Source organism: Nuphar pumila, chromosome 16 (assembly GCF_984573655.1).
Source record: "Nuphar pumila chromosome 16, dmNupPumi1.hap1.1, whole genome shotgun sequence".
Taxonomy (NCBI): domain Eukaryota; kingdom Viridiplantae; phylum Streptophyta; class Magnoliopsida; order Nymphaeales; family Nymphaeaceae; genus Nuphar; species Nuphar pumila.
In genome coordinates, this window is record NC_143264.1 from 4,844,670 (window position 1) to 4,862,859 (window position 18,190).

Here is an 18,190-nt window from a genome sequence, read left to right on the forward strand (position 1 = left end):
GTTTAAACCCCTGCGGTACGTTGCATAATAACTGGTAAGGGTCTACCTAGGGATGACAGTAGACCGGGGCAGTTGCGGGGACAAGGTATCCACCCCCGCTCCGTCTCAAAATCCTGCCTCCATCTCTGCACAGGTCTTGATTTTAACCTTCATCCCTGTTTCATGTACTTCATTCTCGTTCCAAATGGGATGAGGCAGGGTGGGCCCCCTTTTCTCCTCGGTCCACTGCCATCCCTAAAGAAGGATCAGGGACGGGGTGGAGAAAAAGCACAAGTCCATCTCCTCCTTCATCCCAGTTTTGATTTTAACCTCCAGCCCCATTTCATGTCCTCCCTCAGTTGTTATCTAGATGTTTGGTTTTATAGAAACTGACTCTTTTATTAAAAAAGATTTTTTAATGCTTGAAACCAACAGCTAAAATCTTATTTTTTTTATCAAAAATACATGATCCAAGAGTCAATTTCTAGCAAATGAACCAAGTGTCAGAAATGCCTAATTCACATTCGAGTTCACATATTTCCAATTAACACATTCTAGTGACTGTTGGTTAAGTAGTGGGGGATATGGTAAGACAAAACCATATCCGATTGTAATCAGATGTGGATATGGTTTTGACTTTTTACTACTGGATTTGATGGATATCCAGATCTGATGGATATTCAAATCCAATTATATGTAAAAAGGCAGTTTTGGTATTAGCTTTTCACCATCTGAGTCCAAATCCGAACCGCAGTCTGTTTAAACAACATCCAATTAATCAGATCTGGTATTTGCCACGTACGACACCAATTCGAACTCTGTTCTTGATAATATCGCATTGTTGTCATGATCCAAATTGGGTTAGATCCAATGGACCCTTTAGCAAGTGGGTCAGTCTTGCGAATTGCAATATAATTTTGTCTGAATATCCAACACTGGCCCTGAATATTTTATATGTATTTTTTATTGTAAATATATATTTATTTATTTTTCAAATTATTATTTTTGAAAGGTATGGTTTGTGAAATTTCATACCAAACCCGGGCTCCCCCTGAGTTTCAACTAAGAACCTTAATTTTTTAATGTAAAAATAATAAAAAATATTTTACTGGGTCTGATTCAATGTAATCGTTGTAAGATATGGGTATGATTTCTCTTTTGGTTGAGAATCCAAAACTTGTTTACATCTCACAAATCAAGTAATTTAAAACTCATTTTCTACTAAAAAACCCTGTAGATCATCCATAAAGTCCCATTTACAAAAAAACAAAAACTAAAAAAATAAGGAAAAATTTGATTTATACTCGACAGTTCCATACCTTCAATAGCACACAAATATTAACCCCAAAAAAGAAAGACCTTGTAAATTAGACGTGTCTTTTCTCAAAACAATTTTTTCAAAGTAACGTGTCGGGTCGTACCCGTATCTTTTTGACATAGGATTGCCGTAAAACCTATAAAAGCCTCACTCGCGCTTCTTTTCCCCGCCTTCTCAACAGGAAAAATGGTGACGGGAGTGAGTCTGAAACAGAGCGATGCTGAGGAAATGGCCCATTAGGGTTATTAGGGTTTCCCTCCCCAAAACCCTAACCCTAACCCTAACCCCCTTTCCCTCCTCCTGGTTCTCTTCCTCTCCGTCGTCGTCGTCTTCCCCCTCGCCTCCGGCCTTCGCCATGAAGAACGTCACCAGGAAGAACTTCTACGCCGCCCTCTCCGGCCTCCGGGCGGCGGTGAGAGACGCCGAATTCGTGGCTCTGGACCTCGAGATGACCGGCGTCGCCAGTGCGCCGTGGCGGGAATCGTTCGAGTTCGACCGCCCCGACGTTCGCTACCTCAAGCTCAAGGACTCGGCGGAGAGGTTCGCCGTCGTTCAGTTCGGGGTCTGCCCCTTCAGATGGGACGATTCGAAGGAAACCCTCGTTGCTTACCCGTAAGTTTTCCTCCTTTTTTGGGCAATTATGCGGCAAAATAATCGCAAATTTCTGTGCATTTTGATACCCAATTGTTGTTCTTCCCTCTTTTAGATTGATATCCTTCGCATCGTGAGAGAAAATCAACGGAAGTCAGGGAAATCAGCAATGGGAGAGATTAACATGTAGACATAATCACCGTTATTAAAGAGAGAGCAATTGTTGATCAAGCATTCCCTCAAATGTGCATTTTTCTCGCTTGTTAGAGATAGAATTCTGTGTATAAACTATAGGGTGCGTTTGGATTTGCGGAATTAGGTTGAATTAGATTCCAGTTTCATCAGAATCCCCCTTTCTTCTGTTTTTGATAAAAGACTTTTGGAAGTAATTGGATTCTGATTCCACCCAACTCCATTAATCCAAACACACCTTTAAGGGAATCCTTGGTTCATGGAATGTTCAACTTCTTCAATGGAACTGAACTCTTGTTTTGACCCACAGCATTAATATTACTCAAAGAAAAAGAATACAGAGAGAGAGAGGGAGTTCTTGTATATGTGTTCTTCTTTTCCTTTTGAACTTGTTGAAATTCTTTTCCTTTTGTTTTGGGAATTTGACTTGTCTGTTTCATGTATATATGAAAATGTTTGAGAAACACTAACATGTGTTCTTCTTCAGGCACAACTTTTATGTATTTCCACGGAAAGAGCTTTCTATCGATTTTCCTTTGTACGAATTCCTTTGCCAAACAAGTTCAATAGGCTTCTTAGCAAAACACCAATTTGATTTCAATGCTTGCATACACGAAGGTAAAATTGTAATCTGAGAATTGATTTTGTCATTGGTCTGTCCATTTCTTGTTTGTTGTAAATGAAGTGGTAAGCCTGCTATTGATGTGGGATTACTACAAAGTTACTTTCTCATACTTGTAGATAGTGAAACTGCTGGTTGGAGAAGGTGAGGGTATTTGAGCTTTTCTCATTGTGAAGTGAAACTGTCTAATTTAATTGCTGTTCTCGGGTTTATATTTCACCTTTGGAGAAAAACAAAAATGTTCAAAAAAAAACTCGTGGCATTTGTTTATCTTTTCTTTCTTGATATACACAGCATATGTCTGTTTTAGGAATATATGTGTGTAAGTGTGCACAAGTGCACACATGTATGTGTCCTAAACAATCTTATCTCCTAACAATCATTAACAGCTTAAAAAAGCATATGTTAGGTGTCTGCTTAACCTTAACTTACAGATCTATTTACGTAGCTGAGTAGAAAACATCCATTGGATGAGGTGCCTTTCCAGATTAGATGTGTTTTTAGATAGATTGACGAAAAAAATCAAAATTTCTAGTTAAATTGATTTGATATGAACTATTTTCTTTTTAAATAAATAAGCAATGATAGCCTTCGAAATGGGTCAGGTGTAGTGCGGAGCTCTACCGAGTGAAAAATGCATCGAATGTAGGAACATGCAGTATGCATTGGCTTGATCGGTGACGTGCGGTGATAGCACGACACGCGATAGGTGACGATATCGTCGTTAGTGCATCGTTGTACAGTGGCACAGACGTGGAGTGTTGTTTGGTTAAATAGTTCCAACAGATCAGAAGATGTTGCTTTTGGATATTTGGTTAAGGATCTCTTGGATTGCAGAAGTTTTCCATGCGTAGCGTTTGAACGCATGGGGGTGCGTGTGGGTTAGGGCTAATTCTCCAAAAGATCACCTTAGGTGTTTTCAACCGAGTATGATGACTCGGGGCTAGGCGAGTGAATGCCTAGGCGCCAGTGAATGAGTCTGGATGGTGCCCTTCGCTATGGTGTTCAATCATCAACTGGTCTTCGGACTGGGGGCCGCAATGTCTTGTTCCTTCACTGACGAGGTTTTGTTGTAGCGTGCGCATGGAGTCACAATACACTCCATGACACGCAAGGCTAAGACAAGTTTGTGTCATTTTCATAAGTGATAACTGGTATGAGACGACTATGCACTAAGTGACATGGATTAGATAGAATACATATTTGAAGATGTACTTGATCAATTTTTGCTAGGCAGTTGTGCATGAGGTGGTGCGCAGAGCCAATGAAATGATTCATCACATGAAAAAATATTGGTGCGTGACCTTTGGCCATTAGGCTGGGCAGTTTAGCATGTCACGGGTTTGCGAAAAATTCTATGCCCGTGACAAATTTGTATCAGAGCATAATGACTTACAAATACCTTATTGTTCATTGAGTGCGACACTGAAGGGGACAATGATGGTTTATCCTGGTTACACAGATTTGCGCAGCTGAAGTGTTGTTGACCAAACACAGAAGCAAGATATTGACAGGGTGGTATGAGTCATCTTGTCAATGGTAAGGAGAAGTGTACGGTTGTTCAGTTGGCTAAGAGAAGTGTACGGTTGTTGTTCAGTTGGCTAAGAGAACATTGATAAGCTAAAAATTCTTACCAGTTGTGCGTTAGGCTTGCAAACAGAGCGTGGCGTTTGCCTTGTGCATGCAGAGAATGTATGTTGGATTCAGCTAGATGGATTTGCACATTTGGGTATGAGAGACTCAATTAAACTTCTGTATTCTCTCCCAAGAATGTGGGTTAGCGGAATGCCCAACTTGAGCAGAATTCTCATTGTTTTGGTCCCTTGAGTTGGCAGTTTCTCAGTGGGTTGTGTGTGCGAAAAAAGTTGTTGTTCGTGGCTCATCGGTTTGGTTTCTGCGGGAACATTTTGCTGGCTCTGGATGAGAGTTGCAGCATTGGGCCCTTGTGTGGACGAGTGCCTGTGAAGACGCTTTGAAGGACCTCTTTGGGGTGATATGCAAGTAGGCGTCCCCCACTTGAGGACTAGTTTGGACCATTGAAAAATCGCTAGTTGGTGCCTTAAGAGAGTTGATATCCCTGTGGCATGCGTTGATGGTCGTCCTTCTCTGCGAGGACCACGAAGGGCTTTGTATTGCTCTTGTTGGGGTCAGAAGGCACCCCAACCATGAGCATGAAGATGACAAGTTTGTCCTGCGGGCGATGATAATCCGCTTGTGTATGGGACTACGCTGGGGTCTCACGAATAAAGAATGTTCGATGTTAATGGAGCGGAAGACCACTGTCTAAGTGATCGAAGACGCGTTATGGAATGAGACTTGACGTGTTAAATGTTGCGGCGATAGTGGATGAAAACCAAAATAAGTTGAGTAAGGTGAAGACAAAAAATAGACCAAAGATAAGTGCAAAGGGAAATTGGCATATCAGTTAAAACTGTGTTCTTACCTGCATCGACATTGTTGAGGACGACAATGGTTTGGGTGGGGAGAATGTCCCAAACTAAGCCTTCGAGAGTGAAAAATGCATCGATTGTAGGAACGCGCGGTATGGGTTGGCTTGATCGATGACATGCAATGATAACACGATACACGATAGGCACCAATATCGTCGTTAGTGTATTGTTGTATGGTGGCACACACATGGAGCATTGTTTGGTTAATCTGTGTTAGCAGATCAGAGGATGTTGCCTTTGAAGATTTAGTTAAGGACCTCTCGGCTTGCAGAAGTTTTTCATGCATAGCGTTTGGACGCACGAGGATGCGTGTGGGTTAGGGATAATTCCCCCAGGAATTACCTTAGGTGATTCCAATCGAGTATGGTGGCTTGAGGCTAGGCGAGTGAATGCCTAAGCATCGGTGAATGAGTCTGAGTAGTGCTCTTCGCTATGATGTTCAATCATTAACTGGTCTTCGGATCGGGGGCCACAAGGTGTTGTTCCTTGAGTGGCGAGGTTTTGTTGTAGCATGCGCATGAAGTCGCAGTACGCTTCATGACACGTAAGGTTAAGGCAAGTTTGTGTCATTTTCAGAAGTGATAGCTGGTATGGGATGACTATGTACTAACTGACATGGATTAGATAGAATACGCAATTTAAGATGCGCTTGATCAACTTTTGCTAGTTAGTTGTGCACGAGGTGGTGCGCCAATTAAATGATTCAATACATGGAAAAGTGTTGGTGTGTGGCCTTTGGCCTTGGCCATTGCGAAAAATTCTATGCCCGTGACAGATAAACACACCTAGTAGTTTTGATCAGGCAAAAAATACCTGCAACTATGTTTCTTTTATGTGGTTAGGATGGTTAGGTGATTAGGGAAGGTGTTAGGTGTTTGCTATTTCTTTATAAATAGTTGGTTTAGGGGCATTTTCTTTCTGTTTATGAATTTGCGTCTTCATCACTAGTGTTGGTTCCCAGTAAAATTTATGTTGTGCACACTCATCGGGGCATGCTTTCTCTTCATGCCTTGTCCAATAACCGTGAATGATATCTGGTGTTTTAAAGTTCATTCACAGGGTCTTGAAACTTTATGGTAGAGCACTTAAAATGTTTCTGCTGGCTTTGTTGACCAAAGGAATATCATATTTATCAAGAGCACAAGTGGTTGAAGTTCTACGGCGTTTCAAGCTCACAGATGATTATCTATCTGGGGATTGTCCTAAAGAAGCTAAATATATACCATTAATAAGAACAGCCGATGTTCTTTTCACTGAGAGAATGAGGCTTAGATTTAGTGAATGGCGTGACAGTTTGCTAGGTTCCCAAGTTTGGTCAGATCAGCTTGGAGAAGGTTCTGGTGACCGCAAAACACAACTGCAAACTATTTTCTTTAAGATGCGGCCATCTCTTTTATTGAATGAGTTCACCTCTCATCAACTAAAGTTGATTCAACCGGTATTCTGTTTCTTTGCTAACTCTCAGGTGGCATTTGGATGTATCTATAAATATGCAACTTTCATTTATATTTATTTTAGAAAAATTTCAGTGTGTTGTCCTACTTTTATTTGTTAAACACACTCTTTAAAAACTTACAGCACTACAGGCATCTTCGTGCTTTCCTGTTGAACTATGTTATGGTTTATGGTTTTGAAGTTTATCATCTTTTGGTCAGATGGTACTAATACTATCATCTTAGCTGTTAGCAACTATTTGCTCATATTTCTTGAAAATTTTCATGTTTTTTGTTTCATTTTTCTTGTGATCAATGTTATTCACATCTGCAACATGAATTTATTGCTGACAGATGACTGAATATAGGTTATAAGAAAGAATTTCAAAGACCTTTTATACGTCCGCTCATATGATAATAGATCTGATGGGGAAAGCATAGTCATGTACACAAATTCTGAGGATGACAAGGCCTTTCTTATGGTAAGAAATTAAAAAAGAAACATGACAAAAAGACCTGTACAAGTTTTACCTCTCATTTTAGGACTTTGTTTATTTTATGGTGGATATTTTTCATGCAGGAAGAAATCAGGAAGGATTTGAGAAAGGAAAGAGAGTCCAAGGTTGAGGTTGCCATCGGTTTTCGCCATGTTATTGACCTTCTTGCTGCAGAAAAAAAATTGATTATCGGCCACAATTGCTTATTAGGTCTATACTCTATTCTTTGTTCATTGATTTATTTATTATGTGTCAACTAATTAACACTTTGCTCAGAGCCTCAAGTGTAGTTTTGTTTCTTTTGATTGCTTAGACTTTGCACATGTACACAACAAGTTTATTGGCCCCCTTCCTCCAACGCTAGAAGAATTTGCTTTGAATATCCACAAGAGTTTTCCCTACATTATTGACACCAAGAACCTTCTTAGGGCCGAACTTACACTTCAAAGGTTATTGAAGAAGAACAGCACGTCATTATCATCAGCTTTTGCATACCTTTGTCCACATATAGCTCTGAATTCAAATGATCCAAGCTTGTCTTCAAGTCACGGCATTAAAGTTGAAGTTGAAACGGATGAAACAAGGTTTGTTTTCAAGCATGTTAGTGATACATTGATTGATTTTCATTCTTGCACTTGTTTGCCAAGAGTACGTAACCCAGCCATTCTTGTTCAGATTTGGTTGTGATGGTTGCTCAAATAGTTTATGATTCTGATATAAAGTTCTTGCTGCAGATCATCCAGCTCGAATTCCGGAGCCAAGCATGAAGCTGGTTATGACGCATTCATGACCGGCTGCATTTTTGCTCAGGCCTGTAAGCATTTGAGTGTTGAATTCAAGGCTCATTCTGTGAAAGATCTGGTTGAGAACCAAAAACTTCAGAAGCATGTTAATCTACTGTACCTTGGCTTGGACCCAGGAATTATGGTATGTCTAAGTGATGGGAGCGTTATGAAGTTTTCTCAACCGATTCACAAACAGAGATATCCTAAGGTTGTCTTCTCAAACATCGTCCTCATCTGGGGATTTCAGAAAAACATCAAACCAAGGGAGCTGCAGGATTCCATATCAAAGGTTTTCGGGTCGTCTGCCGTCACTTCCGTCTTCTTCGTGGACATTTCTGCTGCAATTGTTCAGTTTAGCAAGGAAGAACTTGTTTCTGATTTCCTCATCTTAAAAGACACTCTGGAGAAGAGTAACGATCTGTTATCTGTTCTGCATCCGCTAACAAAGTTATTGGAAGGGGGAAAGACTAGCTGCAAGGTATGACGTTTATAAAGAGATTTGCGGTGCTTCGTCTTCAAGGCTTCTATTTGCGGACCAGGCGGAGACTTTGGGGTTCGCATGGGAAACAAATTTGGAGATGGAGGATGCAGCAGAAGCTGAAAAACAGAAAGCCAGCACAGAGAATGCTGAGGAAATGCTCGATTCAGTTTCAGTTGAAAAAAGTGTAATACACAGGAATGAAGCATCACTGGGGGACTCAGATTCTTGTCTATCTGGTGAGCAGGTTTTGGATGCACTGCTTGCCTCCAAGTCTCTACTGAGAAAGAGATTGAAGACTTGAACATTGAAATTCTAATAAGCACCTTTTTGTTTTTTTAAAGAGTTTTGAGGCGGCTTTTAGATGTATTTGAGTAGCAGTTTTTCATTTATGTTATGTATTCATTCTGTTTATTCAACATTATAAATTTATAATTTCTATTGGAAGTAAATAGAAAATGGCCCAATTCTAAAATCAACCTGGGGCTTTTTTTTCCTATTTATGTTTATTATAGTTGTTTATTTACATTCTTCACGCCCACCACTCTCAAATGTCTGTATCTCGGGTTGCCAGAAAATCACCACTACCATCACCACCACCACCACCACCACCACCACAGCTAACTCCGTCCCACGTATCATTAACCCACCCTCTTGTTCACCATCATTGGTTCTGCATCATCTAATCCAATGTTACAGCTCTAGGACTTCTGAAGTTAAGAATCTGATTCCCTCAGCGGCACTTTAGACCAATGTTGTCAGTATAGCTGCGAATCGGCCTGAATCAGGTAATTCGTATTGTATCAGCAGAAAATCCATATGAAACTGACCTGATCTGGTAAAATTTTAAAATAGTTAAAAACCGTTTTTTAATAATTTTAAAATGGTTAAAAATAAATTTCAATTAGATTCTCTCTTTGAAGACTGCTAAACGATGGGGGAGTGAATAGAAAAAACTTGAAAAATCTGTGGATACAAAACTCATACAAATGAATTAAACGATTTAAACGGGATTGAGAAGGGTTGAATGATTGAAATAAGCTAAAACAAGCTGGAATTGAAAAATACTAATTTATGGCAATTTAACTAATTTGCTTCCATCAGTAACAATGGAATAATAAATCAAACTGAACTGAACAGCTTCAAGCGATAAACAGGAAACAAAAATTAATTGCACACGAAAATTATGCAAGGGAAAAAAGTGATAATGGTGTGGGAAAAAGAACCCAAAAGTCAAGCAAAACAGAGAATGAAAAATGAACAAAATTCCAGATCTCAGTCAGAGGAAGACATCAGCAATTTCAGAAAGATAACGCAGTTTTTTCTCTGAATGACATCACTGATCCGGAACACTATCTCATGTGAAATTCCAAGAACCATCCAACTGAAAAAAGAAAAGAGAAATCCAATAGTTAAAACTCAAAAAAGAAGAAAAAAGGAAGAACCCTAGAAAGCAAAAAAGGAAGCATCTCAGTTTCATTCTCCCCCGAGAATTTTCTTCATGGGAAAATCAAAGTGCAAGGATAACAATTTAATGATTCACATCATCGATGCAAATTAGGGTTAGGGATTCCGAAACAGATAAGCTACTTGAAAAAATCGGAGAAGCCAAAAAACAAAAAAACAAAAAAACAAAAAAACAAAAAAACTTGACGATCGAAGAACATCAGGTAGAGTATTGGGGAACAATCAATATACTTCTAATGACAAATCAGAATTAGAATCGATTAGGACTCGAACTGCTGCTGAATCCATGGGGAAGCAAGAGAATTTAGGGTTTCGAAAATTTTGGCACAGAGTCATCGTTAGGGTTTTCAACACTTTTGAGATTTAGGGATCAGCATTATATAGCAAAACCCTAACCCTGATTTGGTTTCGAAAAACGGCCGCACCGAAGGAAAAAGTAAAAGACTTCGGGGCTAGGGTTGGGGTTTTGGGACAGATGACTCACGAGAAAAACGGTTGAAATTAGGGTTAGGGTTTTGGGGGCAGATATCACAAAGGGTTGGGGTTAGGGCTTCCAACGTTCATGCGGTTTATAAATAGCTCATGCTGAACTTAGTTTACGAAATTAGCCCCAAGTAAATTGAAATTTTTTGAAACGCAGTTCAGTCTATTCTGCTCAACAAAAGGGCATTTTCGATATTGAAGAAACCAGAACTATGTGCTCACAGTTCATTGAGGGCTTGATTTTTAGATTGTATGAAATTCACCCACTGATTCTAAATATCTTAAAAATGAACGACAGGGCGGAGCGGGAGTATTTCCGGCGAACTCGGCCTGAATTTCCGGACGAGATGGCCTCGTCGGGCCGGGAGTTTCTCCTGGTGAGCTCCGCCCCGGACGGCGACGATGACACAAACACCGCCTACGACCTCGCCACCGGCGCCCTCCGCTCCACCTTCTCCGGCTGCCGCGCCCCGCGTCGCGGCGTCACTCTCGCTGGAAACTCTCTGATCGACGCCACTCGCCTCTCCTCAGCCACCGCCTCCGGCTCCATCGCCCTCTGGAACTGGTGGTCCCCCTCCGTCTTCCTCGCCCTCCCCACTTCGGAGCCCGTCGCCGCCCTCGCCTCCGCCGGAGGTGGCGCATTCCTCTTCTCAGGTGGCATCTCCGGCCGTATCCACGCCCAGGCCATCCCCTCCGGCCGCCTCCTCCGCTCCTTCCCCGCACATTCCCCCTCCGCCGTCTCCTGCCTCGCCATCTCTGACGACGGGTCGCTCCTCGTCTCCGGCGGAGACGACGGCGTCCTTGCCGTCTGGCCGCTCCTCCACTTCCTCGATGCCGACTCCGGCTATCCGCCGCTGTGTTTCCACCGGATTTCTGCCCCCGTCTCCGGCGTCTGCCCTTCCGGCACCACGGTCGTCTCGTGCTCTGCGGGCGCCACGTGTAAAATCTGGTGTCTGTCCAACGGGACCCACTTAGGAACGATCTCGTTCCCCTGCCACGTGTCCTGCGTGGACGTGGACCCGGCCGGGAGGGGCGTCGTCTACGCCGGAGGGTCCGACGGTAGGGTCTACGGCGCCGCCGCGCCGCCAGACGGAGGCCAGATCGAGGTGGTGGCGGAGCACGGGGGGGCGATTTCGGCCGTGGAGGTGGCGGACGGCCGGAGCCTTGTGACTGCGTCGGAGGAGGGGAAGATCAAGGTTCTGGACGTGGACGCCAAGCGTGTGGCGGAGTCGTTCTCGCACGTGCTGGGAGGGGTGGGTGACGTGGTGGTGGTACCGTCGGCGGCTGCAGCGAGGCGCGGAGCGACGTCCGGGATGGGCGGTGGGTGGCGGTCTTCGACCGGAGTGACGGAGTTACGGCGGGTAGCGGAGGTGCCGGAGATGGAGGCGGTATACAGGGAGGTGGCGGAGGGCCGTCGACACGCTCGAGGCGGCAATCGGCACGTACGAGAAGTTGCTGACGATGCTCCTCACGGAGGTCAGGAGAGGTAACGGTGAAGGGTTCAAATAACAAAAGTACCCTTAACGATGTCGATTTAGAAATTGAGATTTCTTGTTTATGAAAAGTTGTGCAGGGTGATTAGTGTCATTGCGACGCACGGCGTTTATTTCGTAGGTTCACTTCTGAATATAACATGACGAATATGCCCCTGGTGAGTAGACCGGGGGGAAGGGAAACGGGGCCCCGCCCAGTTTGGATCGGGGACGGAGGACATGAAACGGAAATGAAGGTTAAAATCAAAACCCGTGCAGGATGGAGGGTTGGATTTTGAGATGGGGCGAGAGTGTACGTAAAAATTTCATAGGTTTTCTTTTCACGTCAGATGTGCCTTGGATGCCGTTCATCTTAAAATTGATACGACACCGTCAAAACAGTGAATAGGTTCATTGCTGGCCGTTCATTTTCAAACCGTTCTGATGCCGTTCATCTGAAACATGAACATCAGGAAAAAAGAATGGGACTCATCCAATTGATGCACATCCCATTCTACAGGTTTTTTGGTGCCATTCATCTTGAGATCAACGGCATCTAGAAGTGCTCTGACGGAATACCGTCAAAGTACACTCTGACCCGATCTCGTCTTTACCTTTTTGTTTTTGGTCTGACAAAATATGGGCTTTGTTCTGTGATGTGACTAGGGTTGTGAATGGATCGGGTTTGGTTACTAACAAATTTGACATTCATCAAATTCAATAGACACGTTCTGGATCTATTAGATCCGATACGCTACAATGTCGGATCTGGTATGGATTTTTCTGTCTAATTCATCTATGATCTTGTCTGACGATGGTGAAAAGCTGATCGGGTCGAATCATTTGCTTTTCCTAGATTTGTCCAAGTTTGATAAGCTATATATCATTTGGAAATGTAAATGGATTGGATTCGGATGTGGTCAGATACCATATTCCACTAATGGGATGATGGCTAAACATATTCTAATTCAGGTGGTGAAAAGCTCATGCCAGATCCGTTTTTTTTTTTTTTGCATATAAACATATTCGGTATCCATCATGTTCAAATATTTGTTGGATTCAATAGCAAAAACCAAAATCATATTTGCATCCAATTATAATCAGCCATGATTTTGGCTTTACCAAATGCAACTAAACGGAATCAAATTTGGTCAGACATATTCAATTCATTGATTCAAACAATACGAGTTACAACACTATACCATAGTGACAAATATTGCGAGATTTATGAAAATCTCGTGATAATACCACGAGAAATTGCCTGAAAGTTTAAAACGACAATTTCTCGTGAGATTTTCAAAATATCATGAGATATATGAAAAAACATAAAATACCACAATTTAAACATGATATTTACTTTTTAAACGGCTATTCATCATGAAAAACCAGGTATTTTTATTTTTAAATAATTGTTATTAATATTTTCTTATACAAAATAATTTGTATATTTTTAAAATTTATTTTTTATTAGCGAGTTTTTTTGTAAAAAAATACAAGATTTATGATTTTTCTTTCAAATTCTCCCTAGTTTTTGAAAAACAAGACTTTGCCGTTTTAAACTTTTGTCACTATGCCATATACATGATGCATGCAACCTAATACAATCATACACACCAACACACCTATACACTTTGCCCTTTTGTATATAAACAACACTCCGCCACAAGGGGTTTGGAGTAGTGGGATAGAGCATTAGACGGACGAGCAGTTTAGGTTCGAATCTCATGGCTGTCAGCCAAAAGTTGATGACTCTTTGGGGTTGAAGGGTTAGCCCTTGGAGTTTTACGCTGACATGGACAGAGACGGTAAGTATGTCAGGCTCAGCCAGCGTGGCTAAGCCTACGCACCAGGAGCAGTTTCTTCAAGTTAAAAAAAAAAACACTCCACCACACTATATCACAAAAAAAAAAAATACTCACCATGAAAAAGAAAAATAATTACCTTAAATTAATGTTATAAACGAAATAACTATAGGATATTACAAACCATAACATTTAAAATCCAAATAAAAATAGAAACTAATCATGTTTAATTAAACGACTACGTAGCCTAGCTAGACTAGAGAAGGAATCCAGAAATGACAATCAAGCCTCCTACTGCAACCGCGAGGGATAGACCGGTAGCGGCTAGCATGGTAGCGGAGTCGGGCTGAGGTGGCGGGGTGGGGCTCGAGGTGCCGGCCCCACCACCTCCACCGCCTGCCTGTGGGGCAGGGGCTGCTTGTGGGGCAGGGGCTGCTTGTGGGGCCGGGGCGTCAGCGTGGCGCATGACTCGGACGATGAGACGCTGGCCCTTCATGCAGTGGGTGAAGTTGCCGCTGATGAAGTGGAAGAAGCCGTGGCGGTGGAAGGTGATGAGGGTATTGCCGTCATCGAACTTGTGGATGGGGAAGGAGCCGTTGCAGCGCTCGTAGTTCTTGCCCTTTACAACCAGAACCGAGTCGTTCTTGTACTTGAAATCTAGAGAGAAGTAATGCCATCGTCAGTTTTTTAGGGCTAAGAAAGAGAAACTCTCGTAGTAAAATAAAGTTTTGCCTTGCGAGAGTTTTTGATATGAGAAGTTTTTGAAAAGAAAGTTTTGCGTTGGGAGAGTTTTTGATATGAGAAGTTTTTGAAAAGAAAATTTTTTGCTTGTTTGTGTAGCATGAGAAAAGTAGAGTGGAAAGATATGAAAAAATGAGAGGGAGGAGGAGGGTGGTGGACCGGTGGTGATGGTAAGATGGTGGTGGCGGTGAGATGGGTGGTGGAGAGTAAAAATAAAATTTTTCTTGGTTTTGAATGTTTTCTATTAAAAAAAGTGTACTTTTTAGAAAAACTCAGCAAAAAAATCACTCCCGTTTGGAAGAGTCTGAAAATCGGTAGACATTTTTTATTTTGCATCACCTTTCTTACATCTTTCTGGCTTCCAAACGTGAAGGATGGAAAAATTATCCTCAAGATCAGAGACCTAATCTCCCTGGCTAAGCCTGCCATACTTATGATTGCTGTCCCGACCTTGTAAATCCGTGGCGTTCTCCAAGCCCCTAGAGAGTAGCCAGGCTTCGGCTGACAAGGGCTTATCCCTTGCCCTCTTTAATACAAGATGTTGACACTCATGGTAAACCTTACCAACAGCAATGTCACCCCCCCCCCACCCCCAACACCCACCAAACCTCCCTTTGGGTTAATGCCATCATCAGTTATGCATCTTTTTTTATCATGATATAAACCATTGCAAGGATATATATATATATATATATATATATATATATATATATATATATATATATATATATATATATATATATATATATATATATATAGAGAGAGAGAGAGAGAGAGAGAGAGAGAGAGAGAGATGGGTCCATGCTAAATGAAGAATGCTAAATGTTTTTTTCTCCCTTTCAGTATTTTTTTCACTGTTCCGACCCCACCCCATAAATGTATTGGGCATCGTCAATTTACAAGAAATTCACACCTGGATCATGTGTTTTCTATGAAAAAAAATGATATTTGAAGACTAAAAAAATTTACAAAGATTTTGGACTATTAAGTTAAGCATATAGAAGAGGAAAAAATGGCCCCTATATAATTCCCCTTCTTATGCATCTTTTTACAATATAGGTGCAGGTAGGGGTGGCAAAATTTGACACGACCCGCCAACCCGCTTCTTAGACGGGTTCGGGTTTGGCTTAAACGGGTCGACCCGCCTAACCCGTTTATTAAACGGGTCAGGTTCATGTTAGGGGTATGCCAACCTGCCAACCCGGCTGACCCGTTTAATAAATGGGTTAGGCGGGTGGGTCAACCCGTTTACCCGAACCCGCCCGCCAACCCGCCCGCTAACCCGCCAACCCGTTTACCCGACCCCTACCCACCCGCCAACCCGCCCGCTAGCCTGCCAACCCGTTTACCCGACCCGTTTATTAAACGGGTTAACCGTGTCGTGTCGGGCTACCCGTTTAATAAACGGGTCGGGTTCGTGTTGAGGTATGCTGACCCACCAACCCTCCGACACGAGCCGCCAACCCGACCCGATTGCCACCCCTAGGTGCAGGTTGTATCCACGCTATCGAACCTCATATAGATTTGTTCAATATGGTTTGCTTTCTAGCTATTGCACTTTAAATTATCTTTTTTGTAATGTAAAAAAATATGATATCATGAGTTCAAATTTTGGTATATTTTGGGAAGTTGATTTTTGAAACCCTTGGAAAATCAACTTGCCTGTTGCAAAAACATGATTGAAAATCTGCTTTCTACTAAAAAACTATATAGATCACATCTACTAACAAAAAAGTAAATGTAAAAAACAAAAAGTTTTCTACTCAGATTCCCAGTACAAACGACTATAGTAAATTTATGGCTATGTTTGGAAACCTTGCAATGGGATGAAAATACAGTTTCATTGTGTTGCCAAAATATTGTTTTGCCAATGTATGATGTTTAGAAATAGAGTTGCCTGCACCATTCCCAGTGCGTTGTTTCAGCAACACCACTCTGCTCCCAAACAGCAAGAGAGTATGAAAGTATGGTGGAAATCACAACACAACCACTGATTTAAGGCTACCAAACATAACCTACATGACTATGTACCACTACTTTGCTGATAAATGTCATTCACACACAGCAACAATCCTTGGTTTTATACTTTATGAATTAAGAGCAAAAAATAAAAGAATCGAATTACAGAATAAAAAGAAACAAACAAACAGTACTTTCAAATGGAATGTGGATCCTGGGAGCGGCTATGTGCCATGGCTAAGTGCCATAGTTGATCACATGACAGCATTTCCTGTGGGGCCTGCACTCTATAACTGTGGGCCCCATGCAATGCTATCATGTGATTGGCTATGGCACTTAGCCATGTCACTTAACCGCTCCTTTGATCTCAACTCCTTTCAAATGTGCAATATACATGGATTAATTCATTAAGAGCAAAAATAGAAGAATGGAGCCCAAGGGGTTTGACATAATGGGTGGAGCTTACGCTGCTAGGCAGGTGGTCTAGGTTCAAATCTCATGGGTGTCACTCCTGCTTACTCTAATTAACAGGACAGCAGAGCCAACGCCACTAAGTCTCTGATCCTGATCAGAGTGGTTTCTCAGTGAACCAAATCAAAAGAAATAATTAGAGAAACTAAATTACGAAAAGTCAGAAACATCAGAAGAAAAAGGTAACGAACAGGATACAGTTTTCTAGTGACAACACCAATATGCATGCACTACATAAACCTCATCCTTCCTTTCTTTTAAAAAAAAAATACTACATAAAACTCGATTTTAAATGAATAGAAAAAGAGAGCGACTCCCAAGTTTTTACAAGATATCCAACAATGAGAGACACCCAAGAAACACAAGATGATTGCAAATGACAAACAATAAAAAAAACTGTAAAAGTAACAAAAACAAAGTAAAGGAGATGATCTCAAAGAGACAACTCACAGAGGGAGTCGTCCACATGGAATCGGTTCTTGGAGGCCCACTCGTTGTACGTATCGGTGTCGTTTCCGGCGGGCTCCACCCATCCTCTGGGCCCACCCACCCTGAATTCGAGTCCACTGGCCAAGAGGCTTATCATACTCAACATGATCATGAAGAGAACACTAATGCTGGCTGCTGAAAGAGACCCCATTGCCTTCAGAGAGAGAGAGAGAGAGAGAGAGACTTTGTTGTTGAGGGAGGTTGGGGAATGGAGAAAGAATAGGATTGAGGAGAGGTAGTTATATATATATATATATATATATATATATATATATATATATATATATATATATATATATATATATATAGAGAGAGAGAGAGAGAGAGAGAGAGAGAGAGAGAGAGAGAGAGAGAGGCTTTGTTGTTGGGGGTATGGAGAAAGGATAGGATTGAGGAGAGAGGTAGTTAAAGTTGGTTTTATGGGCCCTCTTTTGTAGTTGTATGGGAACGTGGGGTGTGGGAAATAACCGAGTCTTTAGTAATAGGACGAAAATGCCCTTACTTTGTTCCTTGAGGGAGTGTCATTGAGGATGCATTTGATTACATCGGATATCTATGAAGAACCCGAGGTTTTGTGGATCCAGGCATGGTCCTCCATGCAAACAGACGATCTCAAAACCCAGGTCTTGAGGTTTTAGGCCAAAAACCTTCTAAAACCATAGATTTTTAGTTTAGTCCGATTGAGGGGGGAGGTCAGACTAGAGATCACAAGTAATCAAATGCACCTTGAAAGAAAGATGCTTCATTGAACCAACGGGAGATCTGCTTGTCTGGCAGGAGCAGCTAGTGCACTTCACCTTGTGTTGAGACGTTGCAGATTCAAAACCCAATGGTATAGTTGTATAACTGGCAGGGGTTCTAAGGCTAAGGGACATAACCCCAACCTACTTTTTTTAAAAAACTGCTTCATTAAAGAAAGTAGGAAGTAAAAAGAACGCTGAGTTAATGCTTATTAAGAAGG

The 18,190-nt window shown here is 41.8% G+C and overlaps 2 protein-coding genes and 2 non-coding genes across 4 annotated transcripts; 2 read left to right on the forward strand and 2 right to left on the reverse strand.

The window, feature by feature from the left end:
* The first annotated feature begins 1,514 nt into the window (after positions 1 to 1,514).
* Positions 1,515 to 8,745, forward strand: LOC149812750 (poly(A)-specific ribonuclease PARN-like). Its single transcript, XM_089992292.1, is given in 8 exon segments — positions 1,515 to 1,909; positions 2,568 to 2,698; positions 6,271 to 6,590; positions 6,954 to 7,067; positions 7,166 to 7,292; positions 7,396 to 7,666; positions 7,817 to 8,335; positions 8,337 to 8,745. Coding segments are annotated over 8 exon segments (2,190 nt in total). The 3' UTR covers positions 8,650 to 8,745.
* An 867-nt stretch (positions 8,746 to 9,612) lies between these two features.
* On the reverse strand, positions 9,613 to 9,694 carry LOC149812751 (small nucleolar RNA snoR27). The gene has a single exon (XR_016428403.1). It is a non-coding gene; the product is annotated as a small nucleolar RNA snoR27 (small nucleolar RNA).
* A 114-nt stretch (positions 9,695 to 9,808) lies between these two features.
* LOC149812752 (small nucleolar RNA snoR26) lies at positions 9,809 to 9,902 on the reverse strand. The gene has a single exon (XR_016428404.1). It is a non-coding gene; the product is annotated as a small nucleolar RNA snoR26 (small nucleolar RNA).
* Positions 9,903 to 10,582: 680 nt separating this feature from the next.
* Positions 10,583 to 11,785, forward strand: LOC149812753 (protein ROOT INITIATION DEFECTIVE 3-like). Its single transcript, XM_089992293.1, has one exon. The coding sequence runs from the start codon at positions 10,583 to 10,585 to the stop codon at positions 11,783 to 11,785; it is 1,203 nt and encodes a 400-aa protein (XP_089848419.1).
* Positions 11,786 to 18,190: the final 6,405 nt, after the last annotated feature.

Coding starts and splice junctions, on each gene's coding strand:
- LOC149812753 (XM_089992293.1), top strand. CDS start 10,583: ATGAACGACAGGGCGGAGCGGGAGTATTTCCGGCGAACTCGGCCTGAA.